The 26,494-nt window shown below is 39.9% G+C and overlaps 1 protein-coding gene across 1 annotated transcript in view; it reads right to left on the bottom strand.

The window, feature by feature from the left end:
• Nucleotides 1-20,092: 20,092 nt before the first annotated feature.
• LOC147703029 (uncharacterized) overlaps nucleotides 20,093-26,494 on the bottom strand; it is a 62,301-nt gene continuing 55,899 nt past the window's right edge. Inside the window, exons 3-4 of the mRNA XM_086929468.1 lie at nucleotides 20,651-21,603; nucleotides 20,093-20,134 (exon numbers count right to left, since the gene is read on the bottom strand). Of these exons, the coding sequence (XP_086785594.1) occupies nucleotides 20,093-20,134; nucleotides 20,651-21,603 (995 nt within the window). The remainder of the gene's footprint in view (nucleotides 20,135-20,650; nucleotides 21,604-26,494) is intronic.

Raw genomic sequence — 26,494 nt, 5'->3', positions numbered from 1 at the left:
TCTCACAATTATCAGAGCCCACAGGGTTCCTGCACATAAACCCTTGAATGCCAAATATCCACACACAATTTTAATACATTTTATAGACTACAGAATTAAGGAACACGTTTTAAATGCAGCAATATTAAAGAGATCATTTACTATTGATGAGATCAAGAACTTTAAAATCTTCTCTGATATGTCAGCAGCTTCAGCCCACAGACGAAAGGATTTTGTCAAAATGATTGACTCTTTTAAGGCTAAAGGAGCGCAGGCAATGATCGTGCAACAATCTAAATTAAAAGTCCTAATTTAAGGAAAAATCTTTATTTTCACAGACATATCGGAAGCTCAAAACTTTTTGGAAGAACTCAATGCTGCATAAGAAAAGGAGATTCTGTAGTCTTAAGTTGGCCTTGTATTATACCGAGGTTTGTTCGAGAAGTGTCATGAAAAATATTTCAGGTTTTCAGGGGCGGGCATCAGGTGAATCAGAAGTCGCAATAGGATGCAATAAGATGGCATCCAGTAACAAGAGGGAGAAGGGGGGAAGGATAGTGGGGCTAGCTGAGTTTTCCCTCCCTCCGGATAGGGTGGGGTGGAGGGAAGGTGGTGGGGGTGAAGCAGTTAGAAAAGGAGAGTTCGTAGGGGAAATTTCTTTGTTTCAGAATAAGCATAGGATATGTAAAGAAATAATATTTTTTAAAGAGGAGAATGCACATGGAGCACTTTAATACTCTAATATGTTTAGGCATAAGTCGCAGTATTACACATTACACGCTACTTATGCAATATGTCAGCTCCTATTGCTATTGAAAGATGTTCTTTAACATGATGCTGTTGCATTGCCCATTTGCACATTGTACAATGCATTTTAACTTGGTTTTTATGAGAGAGAAGGAAGAGGGGGAACTCCTCTCTGTTTTCCTAATTATTCTTTACTATACCCTGTCTAATGTATATTTTGCACAATTGGCATAATTTGCACTGTTGTATTTTGGTCTAATATTTGTGTGATTTGCACAAACAGAATGGCTTGTATTTTAGTGGGCAATATAGTCAGCTTCTCTCCTATTAGGAAGAAAAAGCTCGTTATTCAGAGCTACTGTTTATATGCACATGCACATTTTGCACATTAAGCACAAGTTGCACTTTATAAACGCATTTTGTACATTTAGCACAAGTTGCACCTTAGTTGTTATGTGCTGTGGTCTGGTGACCAAGTAAGTTATATTTTCCTGATTTTAAAAGACATAGGATGACTAGGAATACATTGACAATTCTGTCTTTTAATGTTAATGGTTTAAATAATAGATGTAAAGCCTGTGCAATAGAAGCTGGCTAAAAGGCCACCACCCGGACGTGATCTTCATACAAGAGTCACATTTTCAAGCCTTATCTGATGCTAGTACATTTAAAAACTGGGCGGGCTTCTGTTGTTCATCTGTATCAGGGATAGCCCAGAGGGGTGTGGACATCATTTTAGGCAAGCATGTCCAATTTCCCGTTGAAGCATCACACTCAGACCCAGGTGGTAGATGGAAATTTCTAATCAGGAAAATAAATCAGGTAAATCTTACACTTGCTACAATTTATGCATCAGTGACAGGTGACCCACTCCTTATTCTACAATTAAAGCACGCATTATCGGGTATACCTGGACAGATTATATGAGGAGGCGATTTTAATTTTTTACAGAACCCTGCTGTTGACTCAACAAAAATAGAGCAAAGGCAAAAGGAACCACAAGTTTCCATCGCTTTGTCTAGCTGTAAGACAGACTTAGATATCCTAGATAGTTGGCAAATGAGCAATTTGTGAGTAGTTGCAATTTACGGGCACTTGGTACATTTAAATTGCGATTTGGTAATATGAAATCGCAAAATAGTGAAGCAAGTGGCTTTAGTACATAGCAAAGGGCCATTTTGCATTCGCAAACGCCCCAATTTAGCAATTTGGACCATCTGCAAATGGAAAAAACTTTCATATTTCTAGACCCTAAGTCACTACCCAAAATCAAAGGGTGCACAGACAGAATATCGAGTTTAAAATGTCGACATACACAAATATCGAATTTTAAATATCGTGATACAAAAATATCGACAGGAAGAATGTCGTGGTACAGAATATCGACTTGCAGGTCAGAAATACTGTTTTTGGATATATCGAAGTTGTTAATATCGTTTGCAAAAATATAGTTGTTTAAAATATCAATGTTTTAATTATTGTTATGTATTTTAGTGTGTATTTTAAAAGTATGTGATCTATTTTTAGTATAAGAATTTGTTTTGTTTTTTAATATATGTGTTAAATGTTTAGTAGTTATTAGTTTTATATTAATTAAATGTTGTTTTTTAAGTTCTGTAGTGGGTTGTGGAGTTATAGGGGAATAGGGTAGAAAGTAATTTAATCATAGTAAAGTAATGATTATTTTTATGTATTAGTATTTTTTCATTTGAATTTTGTAGTGTTATTTGTATGAATTAATTAATTACTTTAATTATTTATTAATGAGTTGTTACTTATTTCTAATTAATTAATTGGCAATTATGTTAATTGTATACATTTTTAGGAGTGGATTGTGGGTTTATAGGGGAATAGGGTGGGGAGTAATTTAAGTATAATAAATTAATTATTTTTTATATATATTAGTATTTATTGAATTTAGATTATATAGTGTTAATTGTGGGAATTAATTTCTTATTCATTATTAATTAAATGGCTGTTAATTAATATTATTTAATTATTTGACAATTATGTTAATTGTGTAATAGTTTTAGGAGCAGGTTTTGGGTTTATAGGGGAACAGGTTGGGAAGTCATTTAAATGATGATAAATGTATTAATATTTTTATATTATTATTATGTATTTCATTTATATTTTATAGTGTTGATTGTGGGAGTTATTTTATTATTAAATATGCATTAATTGGTTGTTAATTATTATTAATTTGTAATTAATTATGTTAATTGTGTAATTTGTTTAGGAGTGGGTGGTGGGGTTTATAGGAGAATAGGGTATGACTTAACTTATTTATAATTATTTAATAATTGTTATTAATTAATGCTAACTAATTAATTAACATTAAAATATGGTAATTGTGTAATTAATGTTTTTATGTAAGTTGTGGGGTTTATAGCCATAAAGGGTGGGAAGTACATTCTTTTAAATTAATACGTTATTAATTGATATTAATTTATTAATGTAAAATTAGTTATGGAAATTGTGTAATTATATTTAGGTGTGGGCTGTTATGTTTATTGGGGTAGAGGGTAGAAATTAGTTTATGTTTAATAAATTAATATTTTGATGATTAATAATATTGATTTATCAGTTGATAATTATTTATGGTGTTTATTGTTATTTTGTGTGTTTGTTTTGTTTTTATAGGGGTAACTTTTGCGGAGTAAATACATGTTTTGTTTCAATTTTTTAAACTTAATAATATTTGTTTAATTGATAATTATATTAATTATGGAGGTACATTAAAAAATGTGGATTGTGAATTTGGTGGTGTTATAGGGTTGGAAATAAAAAATATTTTAGTATTGTAATAAATTAAATGTTTGTTTATAAAATGTTTCTATTAAAAATTATTTTTTGTTTGTAAATTATTTTTGATTTTTTTATAATAATATTTCTAGGTATTTGTTAGATTATTTTAACAATCTAATCTGTTTCTCTCTTTTGTAATATTTAAAACTTTTATATATGTTTTTTTTAAATCTTTTGTGGTGTTAATTTGTTTGTTTTTAATTTTGAACTGACTCTAGTTGCACAAACTGGAGTGGAGTGAGAGTGGAGTGGGAATAGTAATTTTTCCCCTCCACTATCCAACACTTTCCCTACTGTTCCACTCACTGGAGTATGAATAGTATTTTTTACCTCTCCGCTAACCAACACTTTCCCTACTGTTGCACACACTGGATTGGGAATAGTGATTTTTACCCCTCTGCTCTCCAACACTTTCCCTACTGCTGCTGTTGTTTTTATAGGGGTAACTTTTGGGGAGTAAATACATGTTTTGTTTCAATTTTTTTAACTTAATAATATTTGTTTAATTGATAATTAATTATATTAATTATGGAGGTACATTAAAAAATGTGGATTGTGAATTTGGTGGTGTTATAGGTTTGGAAATAAAAAATATTTTAGTATTGTAATAAATTAAATTTTTGTTTATAAAATGTTTCTATTAAAAATTATTTTTTGTTTGTAAATAATTTTTGATTTTTTTATAATAATATTTCTAGGTATTTGTTAGATTATTTTAACAATCTAATCTGTTTCTCTCTTTTGTAATATTTAAACTTTTATATATGTTTTTAAAATCTTTTGTGTTGTTAATTTGTTTGTTTTTAATTTTGAACTGACTCTAGTTGCACAAACTGGAGTGGAGTGAGAGTGGAGTGGGAATAGTAATTTTTCCCCTCCACTATCCAACACTTTCCCTACTGTTCCACTCATTGGAGTATGAATAGTATTTTTTACCTCTCCGCTATCCAACACTTTCCCTACTGTTGCACACACTGGATTGGGAATAGTGATTTTTACCCCTCTGCTCTCCAACACTTTCCCTACTGTTGCTGTTGTTTTTATAGGGGTAACTTTTGGGGAGTAAATACATGTTTTGTTTCAATTTTTTTAACTTAATAATATTTGTTTAATTGATAATTAATTATATTAATTATGGAGGTACATTAAAAAATGTGGATTGTGAATTTGGTGGTGTTATAGGGTTGGAAATAAAAAATATTTTAGTATTGTAATAAATTACATTTTTGTTTATAAAATGTTTCTATTAAAAAATATTTTTTGTTTGTAAATTATTTTTGATTTTTTTATAATAATATTTCTAGGTATTTGTTAGATTATTTTAACAATCTAATCTGTTTCTCTCTTTTGTAATATTTAAAACTTTTATATATGTTTTTTTAAAATCTTTTGTGTTGTTAATTTGTTTCTTTTTAATTTTGAACTGACTCTAGTTGCACAAACTGGAGTGGAGTGAGAGTGGAGTGGGAATAGTAATTTTTCCCCTCCACTATCCAACACTTTCCCTACTGTTCCACTCACTGGAGTATGAATAGTATTTTTTACCTCTCCGCTATCCAACACTTTCCCTACTGTTGCACACACTGGATTGGGAATAGTGATTTTTACCCCTCTGCTCTCCAACACTTTCCCTACTGTTGCTGTTGTTTTTATTGGGGAACTTTTGGGGAGTAAATACATGTTTTGTTTCAATTTTTTTTAACTTAATAATATTTGTTTAATTGATAATTAATTATATTAATTATGGAGGTACATTAAAAAATGTGTATTGTGAATTTGGTGGTGTTATAGGGTTGGAAATAAAAAATATGTTAGTATTGTAATAAATACAAATTTTGTTTAAAAAATGGTTCTATTAAAAATAATGTTTTGTTTGTAAATTATTTTTGATTTTTTTATAATAATATTTCTAGATTATTTTAACATTCTAATCTGTTTCTCTCTTTTGTAATATTTAAAACTTTTATTTATGTTTTTTAAAAATCTTTTGTGTTGTTAATTTGTTTGTTTTTAATTTTGAACTGACTCTAGTTGCACAAACTGGAGTGGGAATAATAATTTTTCCCCTCCACCATCCAACACTTTCCCTACTGTTCCACTCACTGGAGTATGAATAGTATTTTTTACCTCTCCGCTATCCAACACTTTCGCTACTGTTGCACACACTGGATTGGGAATAGTGATTTTTACCCCTCCTCTATCCAACACTTTCCCTACTGTTGCACCCACAGGAGTGCGAATAGTAATTTTTACCCATCAGCTATCTAACACTTTCCCTACTGTCACACCCACTGGCATGAGGATAGTAATTTTTACCTCTCCGCTATCCAACACTTTCCCTACTGATGCACCCACTGGAGTGGGATTAGTCATTTTTATCCCTCCGCTATCCAACATTTTCCCTAATGTTGCACTCACTGGAGTGGATATGTTAAGTTTTACCCCTCCGCTATCCAATACTTTCCCTACTGTTGCACTCACTGGAGTGGGAATAGTAATGTTTACCCCTCCGGTATCCAACATTTTCTTTACTATTGTACTTACTGGAGTGGGAATATTAAGTTTTACCCCTGAAATATCCAATACTTTCCCTACTGTTGTACTCACTGGAGTGGGAATAGTAAGTTTTACCACGCCGCTACCCAACACTTTCCCTACTGCAGCACTCATTGGAGTGCAAAATTTAATTTGAAAGACTATTAAATATTTTAATATTTTAATTTATAATATAATGTTTGTTTATTCAATTTTATGCTATAAGTGTATGTAATATGACACCAAATATCCCTCAAACCCAGTTAGATGCCCATCCCCTGCCACTTCCACTGGTTGTCCCTTACATGAAAGTAGCACGCAAGAGTAGAACTTCCACACGCATTCCTAAGAACGGAAAGGGTAAGCTACCATTGGGGCTTGGTTCCACAAAAAAAAAGAATGCGGCAAGGGCATTTCAGTCTGTACGGAGGTGGCAGAAGAGCAAGAACAGTCCCTAGGAAGAAGGCCGACAGATATTATAGACCCAACCTATCCGGCGTGGGCTCTGAATCTGATGACAGATCTTCAGAACAACTTGAGGGACATTATCATAGAAGAAGTGGCCCCTCTTATTTAGCGCCTAGACAGATTGAAGAAAGCACTGGCAATAAGTGAAGCTAGACTAATTGACACTCAAAATCATTCTTACAGCAAGCTGGGGAGAGGGATTGACATGGGCTGCCAGGCGGACAGCGTGGGCCCAACATCCCTGCCCGGGGTTGTGACACATGCCCACGAGGGTCCTTCCAACAGACAAGAGCCAGGGGATCAAAGTGATCATATGCACCAGAAAAGGAAGGGGTGCTAGCCTCCCAGGCAGCGAGATAAACCCAGCACAAAAGATCAAGTTATTAATAGGAAAGTTAGTGGGCAACAGGAACAAGAATCCAGTGAGGGGAGACATGCCTACCCAAGCACAAACCTGCCCAACATAAATCTTCCCCCTCCATTCTCCCCGTATGTAGCTGTCTTGACAGGTGTTCCGCCAATTGAATCCAACTCAAAGGAAACCCAAGTTGCGCTGAGAAACAAATGCCTGTTCTGGCTGGCTAGATACAAGCATTTTATATATGCCAGAGCAGGGGAGATATTAAAGGTTATAAGGGTAGGGTGGGTAGGGAACCACAGAAAGAGCGAACTGGGTGAATGTGTAGTCATTCATTTTAATAACCCTAACACTGTCACCAATTTACTCAACACCACCCCCAACTGCTCTAATCCTCCAACAGGCATGAGTCTCCACTCACTGGATTTTTTCTATCCACAACACCATTCATACCCTAGAAGTAGTGTACCACCTCCACTCCCACTAAAGGGTTCAGGGTTCTTTCAGGAGGGAAGTTGGGATGCCCAAACTAGGTTCCCCCAATGCAATATCCTGGTGAACAACAGATATGGCTGCCTTGAGGAGGAAGATTGATTGGTGGAAGGACCTCCTAAGGGTGTGGATCTAGATCCGGCTGGTCTTGACCCGATGGGAAAACAGGGTTGCAGCCCGAAATGTCCTAACAGGGGTAACAGTTCAATCCTCCCTCATCAGATTGATCCGTGAGGAGGTAGGATAGAATCAAGTGGGACCGACAATCCTACTTCCCCTGTTTTGCCGGGCTCTGCAAGAAGAGAAGGTCAATTGAGGAGGGCATCAGATATGCAGTATGTGGCTCAGACTGGTGACCCTCCACCTCACCGTGCTAGTGTTTCTGAGGTTGCAAGTGGGGAAAGAGGGCAAGTCAGTGGGATGAGGATACTTTTGTGGAATCTGGCAGGTATTAAAAAACAAAACTGCCCTGCCCTGGCTGGGGAGATCTTGTTGATGAACATGATCTATGCTTCTTTCAGGAGACATGGGTGAGGAAAGACTTCCAGCGGATGGGCTTTGCCCCATTTAACATTCTGGCAACCATGGGGAGGAGGGGCAGACCCTCAGGTGGCCTTTCCATCTGGGTAGGTACCCACCTAGGCTGTAGGGCGGAACAGATGACAACACCCAAAAATGACATCCAATGTGTCCTGCTCTCCTTTCCCTCAAAGACGGAAATCGTCCTAATCAACGTGTATTCCCGCTCTGTTGATAAGAGCCAAGAATCTGCCACAATCGACCACCTGGGACATTTTATTCCTACCCTGGACCCGGTGATATGGTTGATTATAGGGGGTGATTTTAGTTGTCATTTTGAACCCCTTATTGACCCTAATCATTCTGCTTCCACTGAAGAAGATCTTTATTGGTCTAAACCCAATCCCCTGACCACCCCTACTAAAGTATGGTCACCATTGGTAATGCAACTCAACTCACTCCCGCTAGCTCTATCGCTCAGGGCTTTCAATGAACGGACTAAATCCGATCAGCCAAGTCAGCATACATTTAATAGAGCAGGTCAATCCTGAATGAGGTGAAGGTAAAGGACAGGACACTAACCAAACTATCCAGGGCTAGGTATAAACGGACCACCAACCAGGAAAAAAAACCTGGGAATTAGAAATGTGGGAAACTCTCACAATTGCCCTTGAAGACAAAGACATCAAAACCTTTTGGGCAATAGTAAGCTCAGGCGACAGTGAAAGGGAGATCGGCCATAGAGCCCAAGATAGTGCCTGAAGCTTGGGAGACCCACTTTGGGTCCTTGTAAGCCATTGGGAATGATGGCCCCGTTAATCCCACTACTTCCAGTATGACAGCTTGGTGGGGTTCTCAGAGATTACCATGACTGAAGTGGAAAATGCCATTAATAAGTTACACTGCAACAAAGCGCCAGGTCTAGATAAAATACCGGGGACCTTTTCCGGGAAGAACCCAAAATATGGGTACCATACCTGTGTGCCCTATTTAATACCATTCTGAAGGGTTTGGTTCCCCCTGATACCTGGCGTGGGGTGTAAATAGTGCCCATATTCAAAAAAGGTTGTCCTCTTTCACCCTCTAACTACAGGCCAATTAGCTTAATTGACATCACCCAAAAACTTCTCGGCCGGGTGCTTTTGGACCGTCTCCAGGGTTGGATGGAATAAGAACAAATACTCAGTCCCTACCAGGCCAGTTTCAGATCAAATATGTCAACCGTAGAGCAGATATTCAGACTATAACTACTTTTCTGGAAAACTGTGACAATAGAGGGTGGCAACCTCTATCTAATATTTGTTGATCTGAAGTCGGCTTTTGACCTTGTCCCCCGGGAGAAACTCTGGAAGGTGCTGAGTGGTCTTGGGATTCCTCCCTACCTTCTCAATGTTATAGAGAGGATCCACCTGGGAAATGTTGCCCAAGTACAATGTGGAAAATACAGGGAACTTACTTCCCGTTTCCCTATAAATAAGGGGGTGCAGCAGGGATGTATTCTAGATCCTACCTTATTTTGTCTTTTTATTAAAGGCCTTGCTGACCACCTTATAAATATAAAGGACAACGATGCTCCAAAGCTAGTATCGGGAGGGTGCCTGTGCTGATATTTGCAGACGACACCCTGTTACTTTCAAAAACATCAATGGGTATCCAGCGCACTCTTGATGCCTTTGACAATTTTTGCAAGTTGCGAGGGCTGGAGATCAACTTAACTAAAACTAAATACATGGTCTTCAATCCCCGCAGAATGACTAGGCCAAACCCTTCCCTAAATGGCGCTCCTCTAGAAAGAGTAAAGATATTTGACTACCTGGGAGTTGCCCTGTCAGAGCACTTTGAATGGGGGCTGGCCAAAGCAAGACAAAGGCTATCCCAGACAGTGGGTGGTATAATGAAAATGTAAAGAAGCTCAGTCTTTAAACCAGCCGCCCCTGTGGTAGAAATCTATAAAGCACAAGCTAGGGGTGCCTCGCTATACGGGGTGGAGTTATGGGGGCATTGCTCTACCACCAACCTGACGAAGGTCGAGAACAATTTTATGCGGCAGCTTGTTGGCCTACCTGGTAGTACCCCCCGTATTCCCCTTCGCATGGACATGGGTATCAGGCCCCTTGATGAAGAGATTGCCCTGAGACCCCTAACATTCTGGAGGAGTCAATGGGTGATCTCAGAGTTGTCCGTCTACAGGGCTGAGTTAAATGAGCTCCTGACAATCTGTTCCACCAAGAAAATCCCTTGGCTTTGCCTTATAAGGGATCATGCCTTCAAGTTAGGAAAGCCGGGTCTCTGGATAACTCCTGAATTATCATGTGCTATGATTTCTAGACTAGAACTAGTTAAATGCTACAGACAATTTAACGTAATGTCTTTAGAAGAAAGTGCCAAACGTTGTCGTCTGACTGCAGAGTTTTTATTAGTTAAAAACACATACAGCAAGGAACATTTTTTGGATTCTATTTAATCCCCTTTTGCCAGGAAGTTGTATGTGCAATTTAGAATAGGGACCCTCCCATTACTCGCAATTTCCAGCAAATGGGCTAAAGACCAAAAGGCGGATTGTCTTGCATGTAATTATAAGGTGGAATCTGAAATACACATCCGGTTCCTCTGCCCAGCCTATCGGTTGCCACGCAAGCGTTGGCTAATCTAACTTTGTAAGAACCTGGGCTTTGTGTGCTGTGCAGAGCCTTACAGAGTTTAAAGTACGACACCCATCCACCTACAGTCTTTGCTGTATCCTCATTTTTAAATTGTATGTGTTAAACCCGACGAGCTATCTTAAAGTAGTACCTTTGAAGAAGTAGAAATGTACTGAAATTAGACAGGTTTATTAATTTTATCTATTCTTTGGGTTCACTTTTCTAGTCTCATATGTCTAGTATTGTAATCATTTTAGAGCGCAGCCCTTCTCCAGGTAGCTGCTTTTATTTTTTTTATTGGGCTGAAGATTGTATCACAAAGCTTTTTACTTCTCTGCTAGATTTTTAACTCCGGTGTGTCCAGCGGATTATTATTGTTCTAACATATGAATTTGGGAGATCTAAAACTTTTAACTTTAAATGTATAATATTTGTTTTATCGCTACCTGCACTTTGATGGCCCTAGTGGCAGAAATAAAGTTATTGAACGGAAATATATATATATTTATTTGTAAATTTTCATATATTTATAAAATTATAAAATACATTAAATTGAATAGTTTATTAATTATTTATATATATATATATATATATATATATATATATATATATATATATATATATATATATATATATAGTTAGGATTTTTTTCAATGTTAAATCTCTAAATTCTATTTGGAATAACTTTGGCGCCGGTTGACGAATCTGCCTGAAAATTTCCTCAAAATGGCCTCGCCGAGCTCCGGTCCTTCCCTGAAAGTATGGGGGGGATGCGTCAAGCAGGGGCCGAGATAAAAGGGGGGTCCCAAAACGCGTTTTCCCCATGTTAATTTCCATAGGGCGGTCGACCTCACTTTTAGCCCGAACTGCTGAATGGATTTCCATCAAATTTTGCAAAATTGTAGGGACTGGTAGCCCGATGTGCCTTTGCTATGTCTCAAGATATATGCTCCAGTGGATTTTGAGTAGTTTAGGTTCAAAAAAATATATATATCTATAGGCGCGCCCCGGTACGCGCACCAGGGAGCGCACCGGGCATGCCACGCGACTTGCGCACGGAAAGCTGTTTGGCTCACTGGTGTCTGTAAACATTCTAAACAGTCCGTAGCGGCCGCCATCTTGTGTCTCGGTAGGATTGAGACACAAGAGGTGGCAAAAATCAAAGGGGGAAATGAGCAAAAGGGGGCAGGGTACACCCCCCTGACCCCCTAGGTTTGATGTGGGGGCAAAAAAAGGGTCCCGTAGAACAAATACAATTTTTTGATTTTCGCGGGGGGAGCGCCCGGTACGCGTACCGGGGAGCGTACCATGGAGAAAAAAGAATGACACTTTTTAAAAAAAAAATAGCATTTTTTAATAAATTGGAGGTAGTTCTGAAAAGAACTTTTTTTTGTTTTTGTTGTTTTATATTTTTTTATACTTTTTAAAACGATTTTATATATTTTTTTGATTTTTTTCAGGGGAATAAAAACAGGGATTAAAAAAACTGCTCAACAGGAGCAAAAAATGTGAAAATTTAGGGTCTGGGAGAGCAGCGGTGTTCCTGTCTCTTTATAGCAATGAGTTCAACTCCTCTCCCCATAACAGAGCAGTTCGCCACAGTCCACGCATAGAAATGTAATGCCTGCAAAGACCGGCTGTACGTTAGGGACCATTCCTTCACGTGTTGTTCCTGAAGGTGTTGCTCCACCAGTGGAGGTGCTGCCGCCATCTCTTGGTAAGTTCTGTGCCAGCTCCCTGACACTCTCCCTGGAATAATTATTTGGGTGTCTTCTTTTGACATGCCTAATTAAATTGGCATTTCCAAAGCTATATTTTTTTGGAGGATTGCCTCTGGATGAAAATACTGCCACATATTTTGCAGGTTACTTTACCAGCATTAACTTTTTTTTGTCCTTCAGGGATGTCATAAAATTTCCAGATGAAGTGGTTCTTTTTTTTCTGGAGAGGAGGGTCCTCAGGCAAAAAAGCATCTGAATCACTGCTGGATGACTCCCTTGCAGCCATTGCTGTAGATCAGGAAAATTATGAGAAAATACACAGAACACCTCTTGCTCTCTCCAAGTGCAAATCAATAGTGAGAGAAATGGGTGGGTTTCTCAAAATTTTGAAAAAAAAACTTCTGAACCAATGAAAAGTGTTATTTTAAAGTCACATGGCTTGACGGGCTTACGCTACGCGCCCTTGGGCGCGTCCCGGGGCGCGTAGCGTAATCGCGTCGGGGCGCTTACGTTGCGCGATCGTATACGCTCGGGCGCTTATGCGGTGCATCATAAGACGCATCTCGCGGCTACGCGAAACGTGTCTTATGACGCAAGGCGTGGCGTGGCGGCTACGCGATACGTCACAATGTGGTTTTCGTTCTCAGCAATAGCGCTATCCGGACGCTCACCGGTACGCGCCCCGGGACGCGCCGTAACATTGCGCTTACCAGTGCGTTCACCGGTACGCGCCCCGGGAGCGCCTCGGGGTCAAAAATGTAAAAAAAAATTAAAATTAACATATTTATACAATATAAAATTCGTTTTAAAATTTTACACTTTTTATACCTATAAATATTTGCTATTAAAAAACCATTGAAATTCACTGAAAAAACCATAGATTTCACACCAGTTATAGTTGGGAATTAGCATTTAAAAAACCTATTAAATTCACTGAAAAAACCATAGGTTTCACACCAGTTATAGTTTCCTGGAAATTTTAGTGACATAAAACCATTGAAATTACACGTTATAGTTAGTTGGCCTCACTATAACTTGCGCGTGCAATGCACTCCTGATGACGTCACATACTACATCACTCATGACATGGTCAGTGACATCACTCATGACATCAATGATGAGACCATCCTTGTGACAGACCTCCTTTCACTGTAGTGTAACCCTGGAAACACATATTCCAAAATAGAAACATTTTAAAAAAAAATGGAGATACCCATACCAGTTACAACAACCAATTCAATAATTCCACCATCTATATACACATCCACTCATTGACCAACAGTTCTATATAGTCACTCATACATATACTCAATCATCATATTTAGTGATACACCTATACATCCTGTTACACACCGACAGTCATCCAAAAGATACTCTCACACATACTCACACATGCAAATAAACTATTGAACATCCATTTATTTGCATATACAGCTATACACACACTACCACCTTACTTCTGAGGAAACTTACACATACTTACTCTCTTAAAGAATCATTTATGGAAAAACATACTTATTTAAACAGGAACTCTTACAATCCCTCACTCTCACATATACTCACTTATATACATCAGTATTCACGTATAGTAGATTAAGTCATATGTAGTTACTGATAAAGACTCTAGTGAGACAGTCATTCACTCACTAACACACACATATACACACTCATCCACCCATACAGTCCTGCACATATGCTGTCTTCAAAACACATACAAGCAGAGAGTCAGTCACTCATGCATCTATGTGCTAAGGAATACCCCCACAAAACCATATAGACACTCATAATGATATTAAAACAACCATCTAATAACCCATATACACACACATGTAGCTAATCACCAACCCATGCAGCCACTTATACACAAAGTGAAACACAAATACATATATTCAAATATTTAAACATTACTTGTTAATAGATGTATTCACTAAGATACACTTAATAAGCCAGTTAACCAATTAATTTTTTTTAAAAAAAAAGCATGTAAACTCTTATTAAAACATTTATTCTTCAAGCAACTTTTACATATACATATATAACACAAATTTATTTTTTTAAAATACACACATTCACTGGATGGTCTCATCAGTGATGTCATGAGTGATGTCACTGACCATGTCATGAGTGATGTAATATGTGACGTCATCAGCAGTGCATTGCACGCGCAAGTTATAGTGAGTCCAACTAACTATAACGTGTAATTTCAATGGTTTTATGTCAGTAAAATTTCCAGGTAACTATAACTGGTGTGAAACCTATGGTTATTTCAGTGAATATATATATATTATTCAGCAGCGGGTTACCGAAGCGGCTGCATTTGTATTTCGGCGAGTGGTCTAAGCGTTTACATAACGCGAGACAGGAAATATAAGGCAGACCGGAGAAAACAAAAGTTAATAAAATCACTCACGAAGGAACGCTCTTTTAGTGAGGTGTGTTAACATTAAAGCTCTGTGCAACAATGGAAGCAAGAGTTGCCAAACGTGCAACAAAAGCGTCAACTATGTTCAAACCAGGGGCAATAACAGCGGAAGTGACAAAGAAAACAAAAACAACAGAAAGCGATAATGTCACTTTAAAGCAGCAAATGAACACACTTGAGCGCCTATACAAAAAGGAAATAAATAAAAGCTGGGAGATCATAGCACTTGAGAATTATGTGGAAGTTAAGAGAATCCCGAGGGGATTGAGGATTTTTACCATGCCCACACACCCGGACACAAAGGAAGATCTTATCATGGAATGGCTTGACAATAATACGGACTGTTCTTTAAATATGATGCGCATTCTCATCAAGCATGCCAAAATTGACATTGATGATATCACAATCAAAATAAAAGAGTTGGAGGATACAATCTCGAAAGACACAAAGCAGGATGAAATCACAAAACTAAGATCTGAAATGGAAGCACGACTGGACACATATGAAGATGAAATACAAGAACACAAAGAACGAAAGTTCAGAAGGGATGAACTAGATTATCTACATGGGCGTATTCTCACTTTCGCAAAGCGCTATGACAATCTGAAAAAAAACTTTCCTATGAACATACCAGCATCGAGCGGCAGTGAATCAGATGCCAGCTTGGTGGATTTGACGAGTGAGCAGTCAAAAAACTTCAACATTTTAGACGAGGTAAAAATGGTGAATCTAGAGAAAGACATCACCAGAGGAGGCAGAGGGAGAATGCCCTTCCAGAGAAGAGGAAGAGGGAGAGGCATACAAAACCCACCAAATCCCTCACCAGCACCAGAAAAACCCGCAGGTCCAAGCGGCGAAAGAAGGCAATACCCCCTGCGGAACAGGAAGTAGCCAATCTAATCGTGAACTTATCGAGCTATCAACTGACAGAAGATGAACAAAAAGTTCTCAATAAAGGCCTATCATTCTGTCCAGAGGCACATTTCGACTACCCACAAACCAAAATAGATCTATACAAATTTATAAGAAAACTCAAATTGGCTAAAATCCATGCCAACAAATTGATATCGAACAATGCAACTGCAATAACACAACAAGCAATGGAAACGGAAGAGGAAACCACCATCGACCAACTCTCTGATTTAAGAGAAACATTTAATACAATGTACAATCCTGGAAGTGATGATGTAACGGACACACAAATGTTACACCAAATGGATATTCAAACAAATTTAAGTAAAAGCACTGGATTAAAGAAAAAATCCCGCTACTGCCCAGTCCTATCACCAGGCAATAAAATTGACTTGTTCGCAGAGGCAATGTCAGAAGAAATTGATAAACTGATAAAAGTGAAAGACAACAAACGCCAAAACATTTCGACAAAAGAAAAAAAGGCCATACAAAATCTTGCGAACAACACCAGCATAATAATAAAACCCGCTGATAAGGGGGGCAACATTGTCATCCAAGACACAAGAGATTACATACTGGAAGCAGAACGCCAACTGAACATACCTCAAAATTACAGTAAACTAACATCGAATCCAATGATGAAAATGATGTCTGAATTACATGGAAACCTAAAGACTTGGCATACGAAAGGATTGATCAATGAGGATGAAATGAAATATATGATCACGGAATTTCCAATCACCCCGTGCATATACTTCCTGCCGAAGATCCATAAAACCCTGATCAGTCCGCCCGGCAGACCTATCGTTTCCTCCTGTGATTCACTGTATGAAAAAGTATCTAGATATGTGGATACCTTTCTCGCACCCATTGCCCAGAGCATGCCATCCTATCTGAAGGACACTGGTGATTTTTTGAGAATCCTCATGGACATTTCGTGGAACCCGGGCTATCTTTTGGTGACAATAGATGCTGTATCTCTATATACATCCATAAGACATGATGTAGGACTAAAAGCATGCAAATATTTTCTACAACAACGCAGCATCAAAGAAATAGAACACACCTCAATGCTCCTACAGATGATACAGCTCTGTCTTACCAACAACATCTTTCTTTTCAATAACACTTTATACAGGCAAGAGTGCGGAACAGCCATGGGGATTTCTTTTTCCCCCAATTATGCAAATGTCACCATGGGATATTGGGAGAAGATGGTCGCATGGAATACAACTGACCAAGAAGAACTGGACCGGATCATCTTATGGGTCAGATATATCGATGACCTCTTTCTGATTTGGAATGGAACTGACGAACAATTCCAAAGGTTTTTCACAACCTTAAATCAGAATGAGGAAGGTCTACAGTTCACCTGTTCAACAAGCAGTGATGAAATTGACTTTCTAGACACCAAAGTATATGTCTCAGAAGGCAAACTGGAAACTACACTATTCAGAAAAAAAACGGCGACCAATAGCGTACTCCATGGTAATAGTTTCCACCCTAAATCATTACTCAAAAGTATTCCGTATGGAGAGTACATAAGATTGAAAAGAAATTGCTCCAAACCAGAAGAAGCCGAAAAAAAGATATGTGAAAGCAAAGCAAGATTCCTAGCAAGAGGGTACAAGGACTATGTGCTAAAAGACTGCAAAAAAAAGGCAGACAAAATCAGCAGAGCTGAAACGCTCATTGAAAAACAGAACCCCCCACAGGATAAAGATCCACCCAGATTTGTTACGACATACAACAAGGAGAGTGGCATCATTGCCAAGAAAATGAACAAATACTGGCATCTGATCAGCAGTGACCCTGACGGGTAAACACCCATCACAGTTGAAACTCATAATAACTTGAATGGTATAAAACACAGCATTCCCTGAGTGAACATAACTTAGGGCGCTAAGTACTATACTAGCAATGTTAACACACCAGTCCTTTTGTCTGTCTTCTATGTTTGAATAATTTTTTGCTTAAAAACTACATATCCCACAATGCCACTTAATGGCTAATGTGGGGCAGTATATAATGGGAAAGCAAAAAAGGACTCACTGACCGTGAGAAAGGCCGTGAGGCTGAAACGCGTCGGTGGAGTGTTGTGAAATAAACTAACTTTGAAAAAGTATCCGGTTGTGCTGCCCTTTCTGTACATATATATATATATATATATATATATATATATATATATATATATATATATATATATATATATATATACATATATATATATATATTTGTAATTTTTTTTTCCACAAAGCAGCGAGGTCCTTCCGGGATCCCAACTCCCCAGTCAGGTGGTGTCTCAAGTTCGGCGGACCGCGCCGACCGAAATTTACTATAATCAACAATTTGCTTAAAGGCAAGAAGACGCACTCAGGAATACTGCAGCATAACGAGTTTATTGCCCAGTTAACACGCTACGCGTTTCGACAATGAATCTTGTCTTGATCACACGTGATTAACCCCTGCAGGTCAAACCATAATATACACACCACCAGGAGGTTCATAAACATAGAAGATGTGTACCCACCACTGTTAACTTCACAGTACAAAAGAGCCGCCATCTTAGACTGGCTAAATGTAATGACTGAAAACATGAAATTACATCGGGTGTTGGACAGTAGATAATTATTTTAACACCTCCTATTACAGATAGCATATGACTTTGTATTTACATTTGGTATACATTTTATCTGTATCTATTTGCGTTTGCTATCGGACTAGTGCCAAAGTGTAACATGGATGAAGGTTTACTACCGAAACGCGTCTGTTAAGCAGTGTCTGTTTGGTTCTTGAATAAATAAACCCAAACTGTTTCCCACGAGTGCTCTTTATCCGTTAGGACATTGTCCCTTGGTACGGAATTGGAGCGGAGAATTTTACGAGTGGGTGCACCCTCACTCTTTGGAGCACCCGCCTGCGAGTGCGACGTCCTGGTGTTCAACAGGAGCGGAGATATATATATATATATATATATATATATATATATATATATATATATATATATATATATATATATATATATATATATATATATATATATATATATATATATATATATATATGCCACAATCTCCTTCCAAAAGAAACGAGCAGAGACCCAAGGGGAAACAGTTGGAGGCATTTATTTTGCAGTCAGTGGCGCATGCATTTCTGGCCGGTGATAGCCTTCGTCAGCGCCCAAAGCCTCCTCGAGAGATGCAACACTCTGCTGGTAGGTCCCGCCCCTTTTGAACCTGTGATTACAAGTCCGCACCGCCCCTTGAATCTTAAAACAGCACTCCTGTGTAGCGCCCAGTTCGTAAGGGGAAACTACAAGTCCCAGAGTCCCCAATGGTAGGTTCCTGGAGGTGTTGCTGGGGGAATGAAATAATGATTAAATCCATGTGCGTGCGTGCGGGAAACAAAGTGTGCCCTCAAATTAAAAAATCAAAATGTGATGATTTGTTAACTCAGCTTCGTAGTCCACAAAACAGCGCCTCCTCAGCTCCCCTAGTACCGCTTCAGCCACGAAGTCCAGGGATACATGCGGCAGGGACTGCAGTGAAATCACACGCTGCCCAGAGCGAGGTTAAATTAACCCCGCAACTACCAAACTTCTTCCCGGATTCCTTGGCGGACATAGGACCATCCAAACACCTTTGGCAGCACAACGAACTGGAACAGTTCAAAGCCAGTAAAGTCCAAGCCCAATATATATATTACGTTTCACCACACGCTCAAGCCATAGCGTGAAATGCACTCGAAAATCCAGTAATAGTCACCATGAAATTACACCATCCAACAAAGTTCGTGAGTATTCAGTTTATTCCAGCATGGAAAGACAGTTCATGGAACTAAACCCCCAACGCGTTTCAGCGATTACTCGCCTTGGTCACGGGTGAATAGTGTTCGAAAATAAAACATTAAATAAAATTTTCCAACACTTCCTTGTGTAAACATAAACAAAGGACAAAGTGCACAAAGTAAACATCGCTGCCATTTTAGCATGGTAAAAATAATAATGTGCCGAAACAGAAGACATTCCACATCTACATGTCAAAGTATAATAACAAAAATGATAAGGCATGTGCATGCTGTCAACATTTACAGACTACTGGCAGTGTTAATAATGTGCCTGATAAACACACCATAATAGGAATAAACCATACATCATACTGATGTCCCAAGTGGGAGAAATTATACAAATACTGCCACGGTCAGTAGTGCAGAAGGTTGTGCAGAAGATAACAATCTTATAAATCAGTAAAAACGATTGATTAAATGACAAAATGGGGCATATGCATTATGTCAATATTTAGCAGTCTACTGGCAATGCTAATAATGTGCTAGATAAACCTTCCCTACCCAAGTGGTAGAAGGTCTACAAAATTAGTAGTGAGTTATGCGGACAATAATAAGTCACACAGTCTTATAAATCAATCGAAATAAAATGAAAAATGTCCATGAATCCCAAGTGGGAATTTACTGACATGACCCCTTGGGGTAATCAATTCTTCTGCACGGGCATATCTCCACGATACTGAGTTACCTATAGAAAAACAAGAATGTCACATCAGGAAGGCTAATACCACACTCAAAACGGCCTCCAACATATTATCATAAAGTGTATAACAAATTAAACGTGAAGTGATTTAAAACCAGTAGAATCATTGCTAGGAGTTCGAGAGGACAACCAACAGAATATGTACATGCATGCATCTATGTAGATAGAAACTTATACAGTTTAAACAGTTTAATCTCCCAGATACCATTTCAGTTCTTCCTCAGAATTCAGCCCTCCTGGGATGCGTGTATCTAAGTCAAGAATGTATCTGCTTTCTAATTGTCGCAGCCTGCGTATTCTGTCACCACCCCTCTTCATATTGGGAATTCTATCAATCGCAAAGAATTTCAATAAATTGCGATTGCTTTTATGGTTTTCTTCAAAGTGACGGGCGACTGGCGAGCTTTGGTCCCTGTTATCAATCGCCCTCATGTGCTCAAGAATGCGTTTTTTAGCAGGGAACATGGTGCTCCCTACATACTTCTTGGCACATGGACACACCAACACGTATATCACATGATCTGAGAGGCAGTTAAGATGTTGTGTAATGGGTTTTTCCCTATCTTCTATGGGATAATAGACTGACTTGACATTACTGCTGAATTTGCAAGCTTTGCACTTCATGCAAGTAAAAAAGCCCTTTATCTCATTGGCCTTCCTGGGTTTGATGTTGACCTCATTTCTGCTCAGCCTATCCTTGAGAGAATCTGCCTTATGATATGTAATGCTGGGGTTGCTGCCCAGTACCTCAGTTAGCGTGTGTTCAGTTTGTAACACATTCCAGTGTTTTTTAAGGCTGTTCTGTACCTGCCATGAGCTTGCATGGTATGTAGAGATAAACCTTATAACCTCCTGTCCCTCCGGTTTATTAACATTGGGGACCAGTAAGGATGCATGGGTGACATTGCTTGCCTTCACAAATGCTGCTTCAATTACCTGTGGATTATAACCACGTTCTCTGAAACGTTGTTTCATATTTTCTCCTTCAATTGCAAAGTCCTCATCCCTACTGCAGTTCCTCCAAGCCCGGAGGAACTCACCAAAGGGGATACTGCGTATGAGTGATTTCGGGTGACTACTTTCAGCGTGAAGCAAGGTGTTACCTGCCGTAGCTTTACGGAACAACTTAGTAACAAGTTTATTCCTCTCAACCTCAACCTTCAAATCCAGGAACTCCATAACACAGTTACTGATTTTCCCCTCCAAAATGAGGTTGAGATTATTGCAGTTCAGTTCACGAATGAAATCCTCTGCCAGAATTTTGGGACCATCCCAAATGATGAATAAATCATCAATGTATCGCAGCCAGGTCTTAACATGGCTGCGATACAATGTGCTGGTCTCAGCCACCTGTTGCTCCCAGTTTGCCATGAATAGATTCGCAAAACTGGGAGCAAAACAAGTTCCCATCGCAGTCCCTTGTCGCTGCCTAAAGTAGATCTCATTGAAGATGAAGAAATTGTTTTCGAGACAAAACAGCATCATTTTCAAAATCATGTCAGTATGGTCTCGAAAAGAGATGGACCGTTTCTTGAGAAACCTCCGACAGGCATCGATGCCATCCATATGCCGGATGGAGGTGTATAAGCTGCCTACATCGAGGGAGATGAGGAAATAACTTTCTTGCCACTCATAGTTCTTGATCTTGTTAATGAAGTCTCTGCTATCCTTCAAATACGAGGGTATCCCCTCCACAAATGGGCGCAGAAAAAAATCAATATATTTGGAAGTGTTCTCGAGGAGGGACCCCATTGATGAAACAATAGGCCTACCTGGGGGCCTGGCTGCATCCTTATGCAGTTTGGGCAAAAGATATAACACTGCCACTTTAGGGTTTCTATTTAACAGAAAAGAATATTCATTCCACTCTAGCAAGCCCTCATTTTGCCATTCTTTCAGCATATTATGGTACATTGTATTGGTTCTTTCAATCAATTCAATGGATGATATCTCATAGCAGTTTACTTTGTTCAGTTGGCGCATTCCCTCCTCAACATAGCTACTCACATCCATAACAACCGCATTCCCTCCTTTATCCGATTGACGGATAACAATCGAGGGGTCATCTTCCAGTGATTTGACAGCCAAATGTTCATTTTTACTCAGATTGTCACAAGACCAGCCTTTCTTTCTGGCCAACTTTTTCAAATCACCAATCACAAGAGTTTCAAAAACATCAATACCACATGTTGGCAATATGGGGTTAAAATTAGATTTGGGTTTAAAGTTGTTTGGACAATTCAAGCTTGGATTAAAACCCAATGACTCTGCAGCAATGGGACTCTCGGGTGGCACATTAAATTCCAATTCTTTTAGAGCAACCAGTGCTTCGACTTCCCAGATCGATTCCGGGGCTGGCTGGGTAGTCTCAACAGTTTTACCCGCATTCTTTACTTTGAGTTTGTTCCATTTGTGCAAACGCAATTTGCGGGTAAATTTAAAAAGGTCAATACGCTCACGGGAATAAGTGAAATTCGAGGTTGGGCAGAAAGAAAGACCAAACTGTAACACATCATGTTCTGTTTTGGACAGTGAACGAGAAGAAAGATTTACCACATTTCTTTGGTTCATTTTCCTCTTTTCTTTTGGCCCCGTGTTTCCACTCCCACTGGGGTTACGCTCCCTTTTCCCTCTGCCGCCCCTCCTTGTCTGGCACTGGATGCGGTGGCTTCTTCTCCAACTTTGCCTCTTCCTCTGCTGCGTCCTCGAAATCCTTTGCTTTGGCCTCTGCCCCGATCTATTTGCCAATTTTGCTGTTGTGATGTTTGATTCATTACACGAAATTCCTCCCAAAAATGTGTTGGTTTGATTGGGTTTGTTTGTGCCAGTAGACTACCGTCTTCAGAAGCATCACTTTCAACAACCTCTTCCTCTGAGATGCCTCCTGTTTGGACCTTATCTAAGGTAGCTTGTATTCCCTTGTGTTTAACATTGTCGTATTTGCGACTAAATGTGAAAATACGGCCTGACTGGTAGTCAATCTTGTCTCTCAAGAACTTCCATTCTTTTTTGGCTACAATCTCATCTTCGTGTTTGGCAATTCTTTTAGTTATTTCCTCCAGTTTTTTTGTCATATTTTCAATTGTGTCTTCCTTTGTTATCTCCTCTTTAAGTTCCGCTATTTCTTTCAACAGTGCTGCTCTATCCTTGTAGCGATTACGGTGTCCAGGGGACGAGGTATGGTCCTGCTATCTAGATCCCGTAGGTGGTATGCGTGTGGGGATGTGTGTAGGAAAGGACGGTTGAACTACATTGACCAGCATTCCAAGGGGCAAGTCGGAGGAGTCATGGGACCTAAGGCATATTAGCACCTCCCATCCCCACGGACGGTGCTTGTCAATTTGATTCCGGAGACTGTCGGAGTGGCGGAAGGTGTTCCCCGCCGGATTCCAGCGAGAAGCCAGAAGTTATCGAGGAGCGAGAAGCCGTCCTCATCCAGAGTCTTGCATCCCATCCGATGTTCCGATAAGTACCGAAATTACGGAAGCGGGCTCGCTTTCGTTGTTTACCCTATCGTTGGTGCGTCCCTTAGTTAGATAGGGAGAATTGTTACGGGACGCTTTGCCTGTTTAAGTACTTCTTCAAGGAGGACTCTGTAGCAAGAGCGTTCTGCATTTAAGACGCGCTTTTGCTGTTTTGCCTTGTACGTTCTCCCGAGAGGGTTTCTGGGAGACGTAGTTCTGGATTTGTTTTTGTTACTACGGGAATTCCCTGCTTAAAGAGACAGAGACTCTGTTCCAGTCATTTTCCTTGTTTGTTCATTGACTCTTTTTCATGGATAAAAGTTGAGAACGGGTTGTGCTTTGAACAACCGTTAACATTGATATACTTTTTGCATACTGCCTACCGCAGTCCAGATCTCCTGAAAGAAAGGATCATTGGTCTTGCAGGAGTGCTGTGGTGTTCTTTTTCCCTGCCTGGGTTCTGTATGATTCTGGTGGGCCATCTCCAGCTATTCTGCGCCTCTTGGTGACCAGACTCCAGGGGATCCCAAGGAATCATCGCTACCCATTTATTATTTTATCCACTTACCCTTTCCCGACTAGGTACGTGTGCTCACAGTGAGTTTCCTTTCCACTGTGTGTTCCGTAGCTGGCAGGGGGAGGAGAATTTAGCATCTGAAGTCGTTTCTGCCGGACACCCTGAGCAAAGGTTAGTGGCGATTGTGTGCTTGCGCTACTGCCAGTCCATGACAGATTGACAAGCCCAAGTTGACACACCGGCCCGAACGATGAATGTTGAAGCAGTCTTGGCTTCCTTGGTGGAAGGCATGGCCTCTTTACAACAGGAAGTAGCTACTTCTAGAGCCGAAAACCAGACACTGTATAAGGAAGTGGGTACTTTAAGAAGGGAAGTCGCAGGACTAGTCCAGAAAGGGACAGGCGGGAGTCCTTATATTAAACCAGCTACATTACCTCCTCCTGGCTCTAAAAAACCCTTGGAAGCAGAAGGGGGTGGGTTCTCTGTTCCCCCTCAAATTGCCACCTCTTCTGCCCCCTCTACTGATACTGCTCATACCGTTCATGTGGTATAGACAGTAGGCGTTCCCTTAGCTTCCCCCGAACGCTTTTACGGAGACCCCCGTAAATTTGAAACATTCCTGAATCAGTGCAGATTACATTTTTTATGTAAACCCGGGGTTTTTCAGGATGATTCCGCTAAGACAGCATTTATGATGTCTTACATGGGGGGTAATGCTGCCAGTTGGAATATCCCATTGCTGGAAAAGAACGACCCAGTGTTGCACGATTTTTCTGCCTTTTGTGTTGAGTTGCGCAAGCTTTTTGATCGGAAATCCCATATGTTGACCCTGGATAGGGAATTGCTCACCATACGTCAAGGGTCTCAGGACTTGTTATCTTATATCACCTCATTCAACAGGCTGGTGGTTGAGACCGACTGGCCCCCTGCAAAACGCATCTCATTGTTTTATCAGGGCCTTCGTGGAGAGTTAAAGGACGTTCTGGCTCAAGTGGTACAGTTACCTGACACCTGTGAAGAATTCATAGATTTGACGGTCCAGTTGGATCATCGGCTCCTAGAGAGAAGAGGGGATAGATCACGAGGAGACAACTGTTCCTTCTACCCTCGCTTTAGGGGACCCATAGAAGAACGTGTCAAATCCTCCGAAGGTCCTGAACCCATGCAAATTGGTGGTATCCGTGGACCTCTGACACAGGAGGAGAAGGAGAAAAGACGTCGCCTGAAGCAATGTCTATATTGTGGGAAAGGAGGTCACTTCATTAAGGACTGTAGAGCAAGGAATACCGTCCCAGCCAGAAACCCTGATCCACGGGCACAAGCCCTAGTACAGTCCGATCAACCGACGGAAAACTGAAGAACCCAAACCAGGAAGAGGTCTCTGTCTTGGGTTGTTTGCCGCAAATGATCTCCCCATGTCTTGCTAACACATTGCATCCTGCTGTGGCGCACATAAATCTCCAAATCATCTTATGGGTCACCCCTCAGAAATCATTGAATATAGACGCTTTAGTAGATTCAGGAGCCACCGGAAACTACATTGATCAGGAATTCGCCTTGAAGATAGGGATCGCCTGTGAGAAAAAAGAAAAACCGGAGTTGGTGAAAGCAGTGGATGGAACGGTTTTATCGTCGGGTCCAGTGGCTTATCACACCTGTCCTATGCTAATGCAAACTGGCCACAATCATCAGGAATACATCCAGTTCGATCTCATTGATGCACCCCAATTTCGGCTCATCTTGGGAATGCCCTGGTTAACCCTCCATGATCCAAAGGTCAGTTGGGCAGCACGCACCATCACATTGTCATCTGATTATTGTCAGGAACATTGTACTCAGGTTTCTTCAGTCACCAGCATTTCTGAAATCTCGTCTTCTCTCTGTTTGGCGGCTGCATGTTCTCCTGAGCGATATTGTTGTGCCACCATACTCCCCTTGGAGTATCAGTCGTTCTTCCCTGTGTTTGACAAACAACAGGCTACCCATTTGCCGCCGCACAGGGTTTACGACTGCAGAATCGACCTAATACCAGGAGCAGACATTCCATGTAGTAGGGTCTATGCCATGACCGAAAAGGAGACAGATTACCTGAAGACTTACATCGAAGAGAACTTAGCATCGGGATTCATAAGACACTCAACTTCTCCTGCCTCATCCCCTATGTTTTTCATTCCCAAGAAGGATTGCGCGGAATTAAGACCCTGTATAGACTACAGAGCTATTAACCGTGTGACCATCAAAAACCGGTACCCTCTCCCCTTGATACCAGTGCTCATGGACCAACTCAAAGGAGCCAGATATTTCACTAAACTCGATCTCCGTGGAGCCTATCATCTGGTGCGTGTCAAAAAAGGGGACGAGTGG

Source organism: Lissotriton vulgaris, chromosome 7 (assembly GCF_964263255.1).
Source record: "Lissotriton vulgaris chromosome 7, aLisVul1.2, whole genome shotgun sequence".
NCBI lineage: Eukaryota > Metazoa > Chordata > Amphibia > Caudata > Salamandridae > Lissotriton > Lissotriton vulgaris.
The sequence above is the reverse complement of the archived record's forward strand: the minus strand, read 5'-3'. Positions and strand labels throughout refer to the sequence as shown.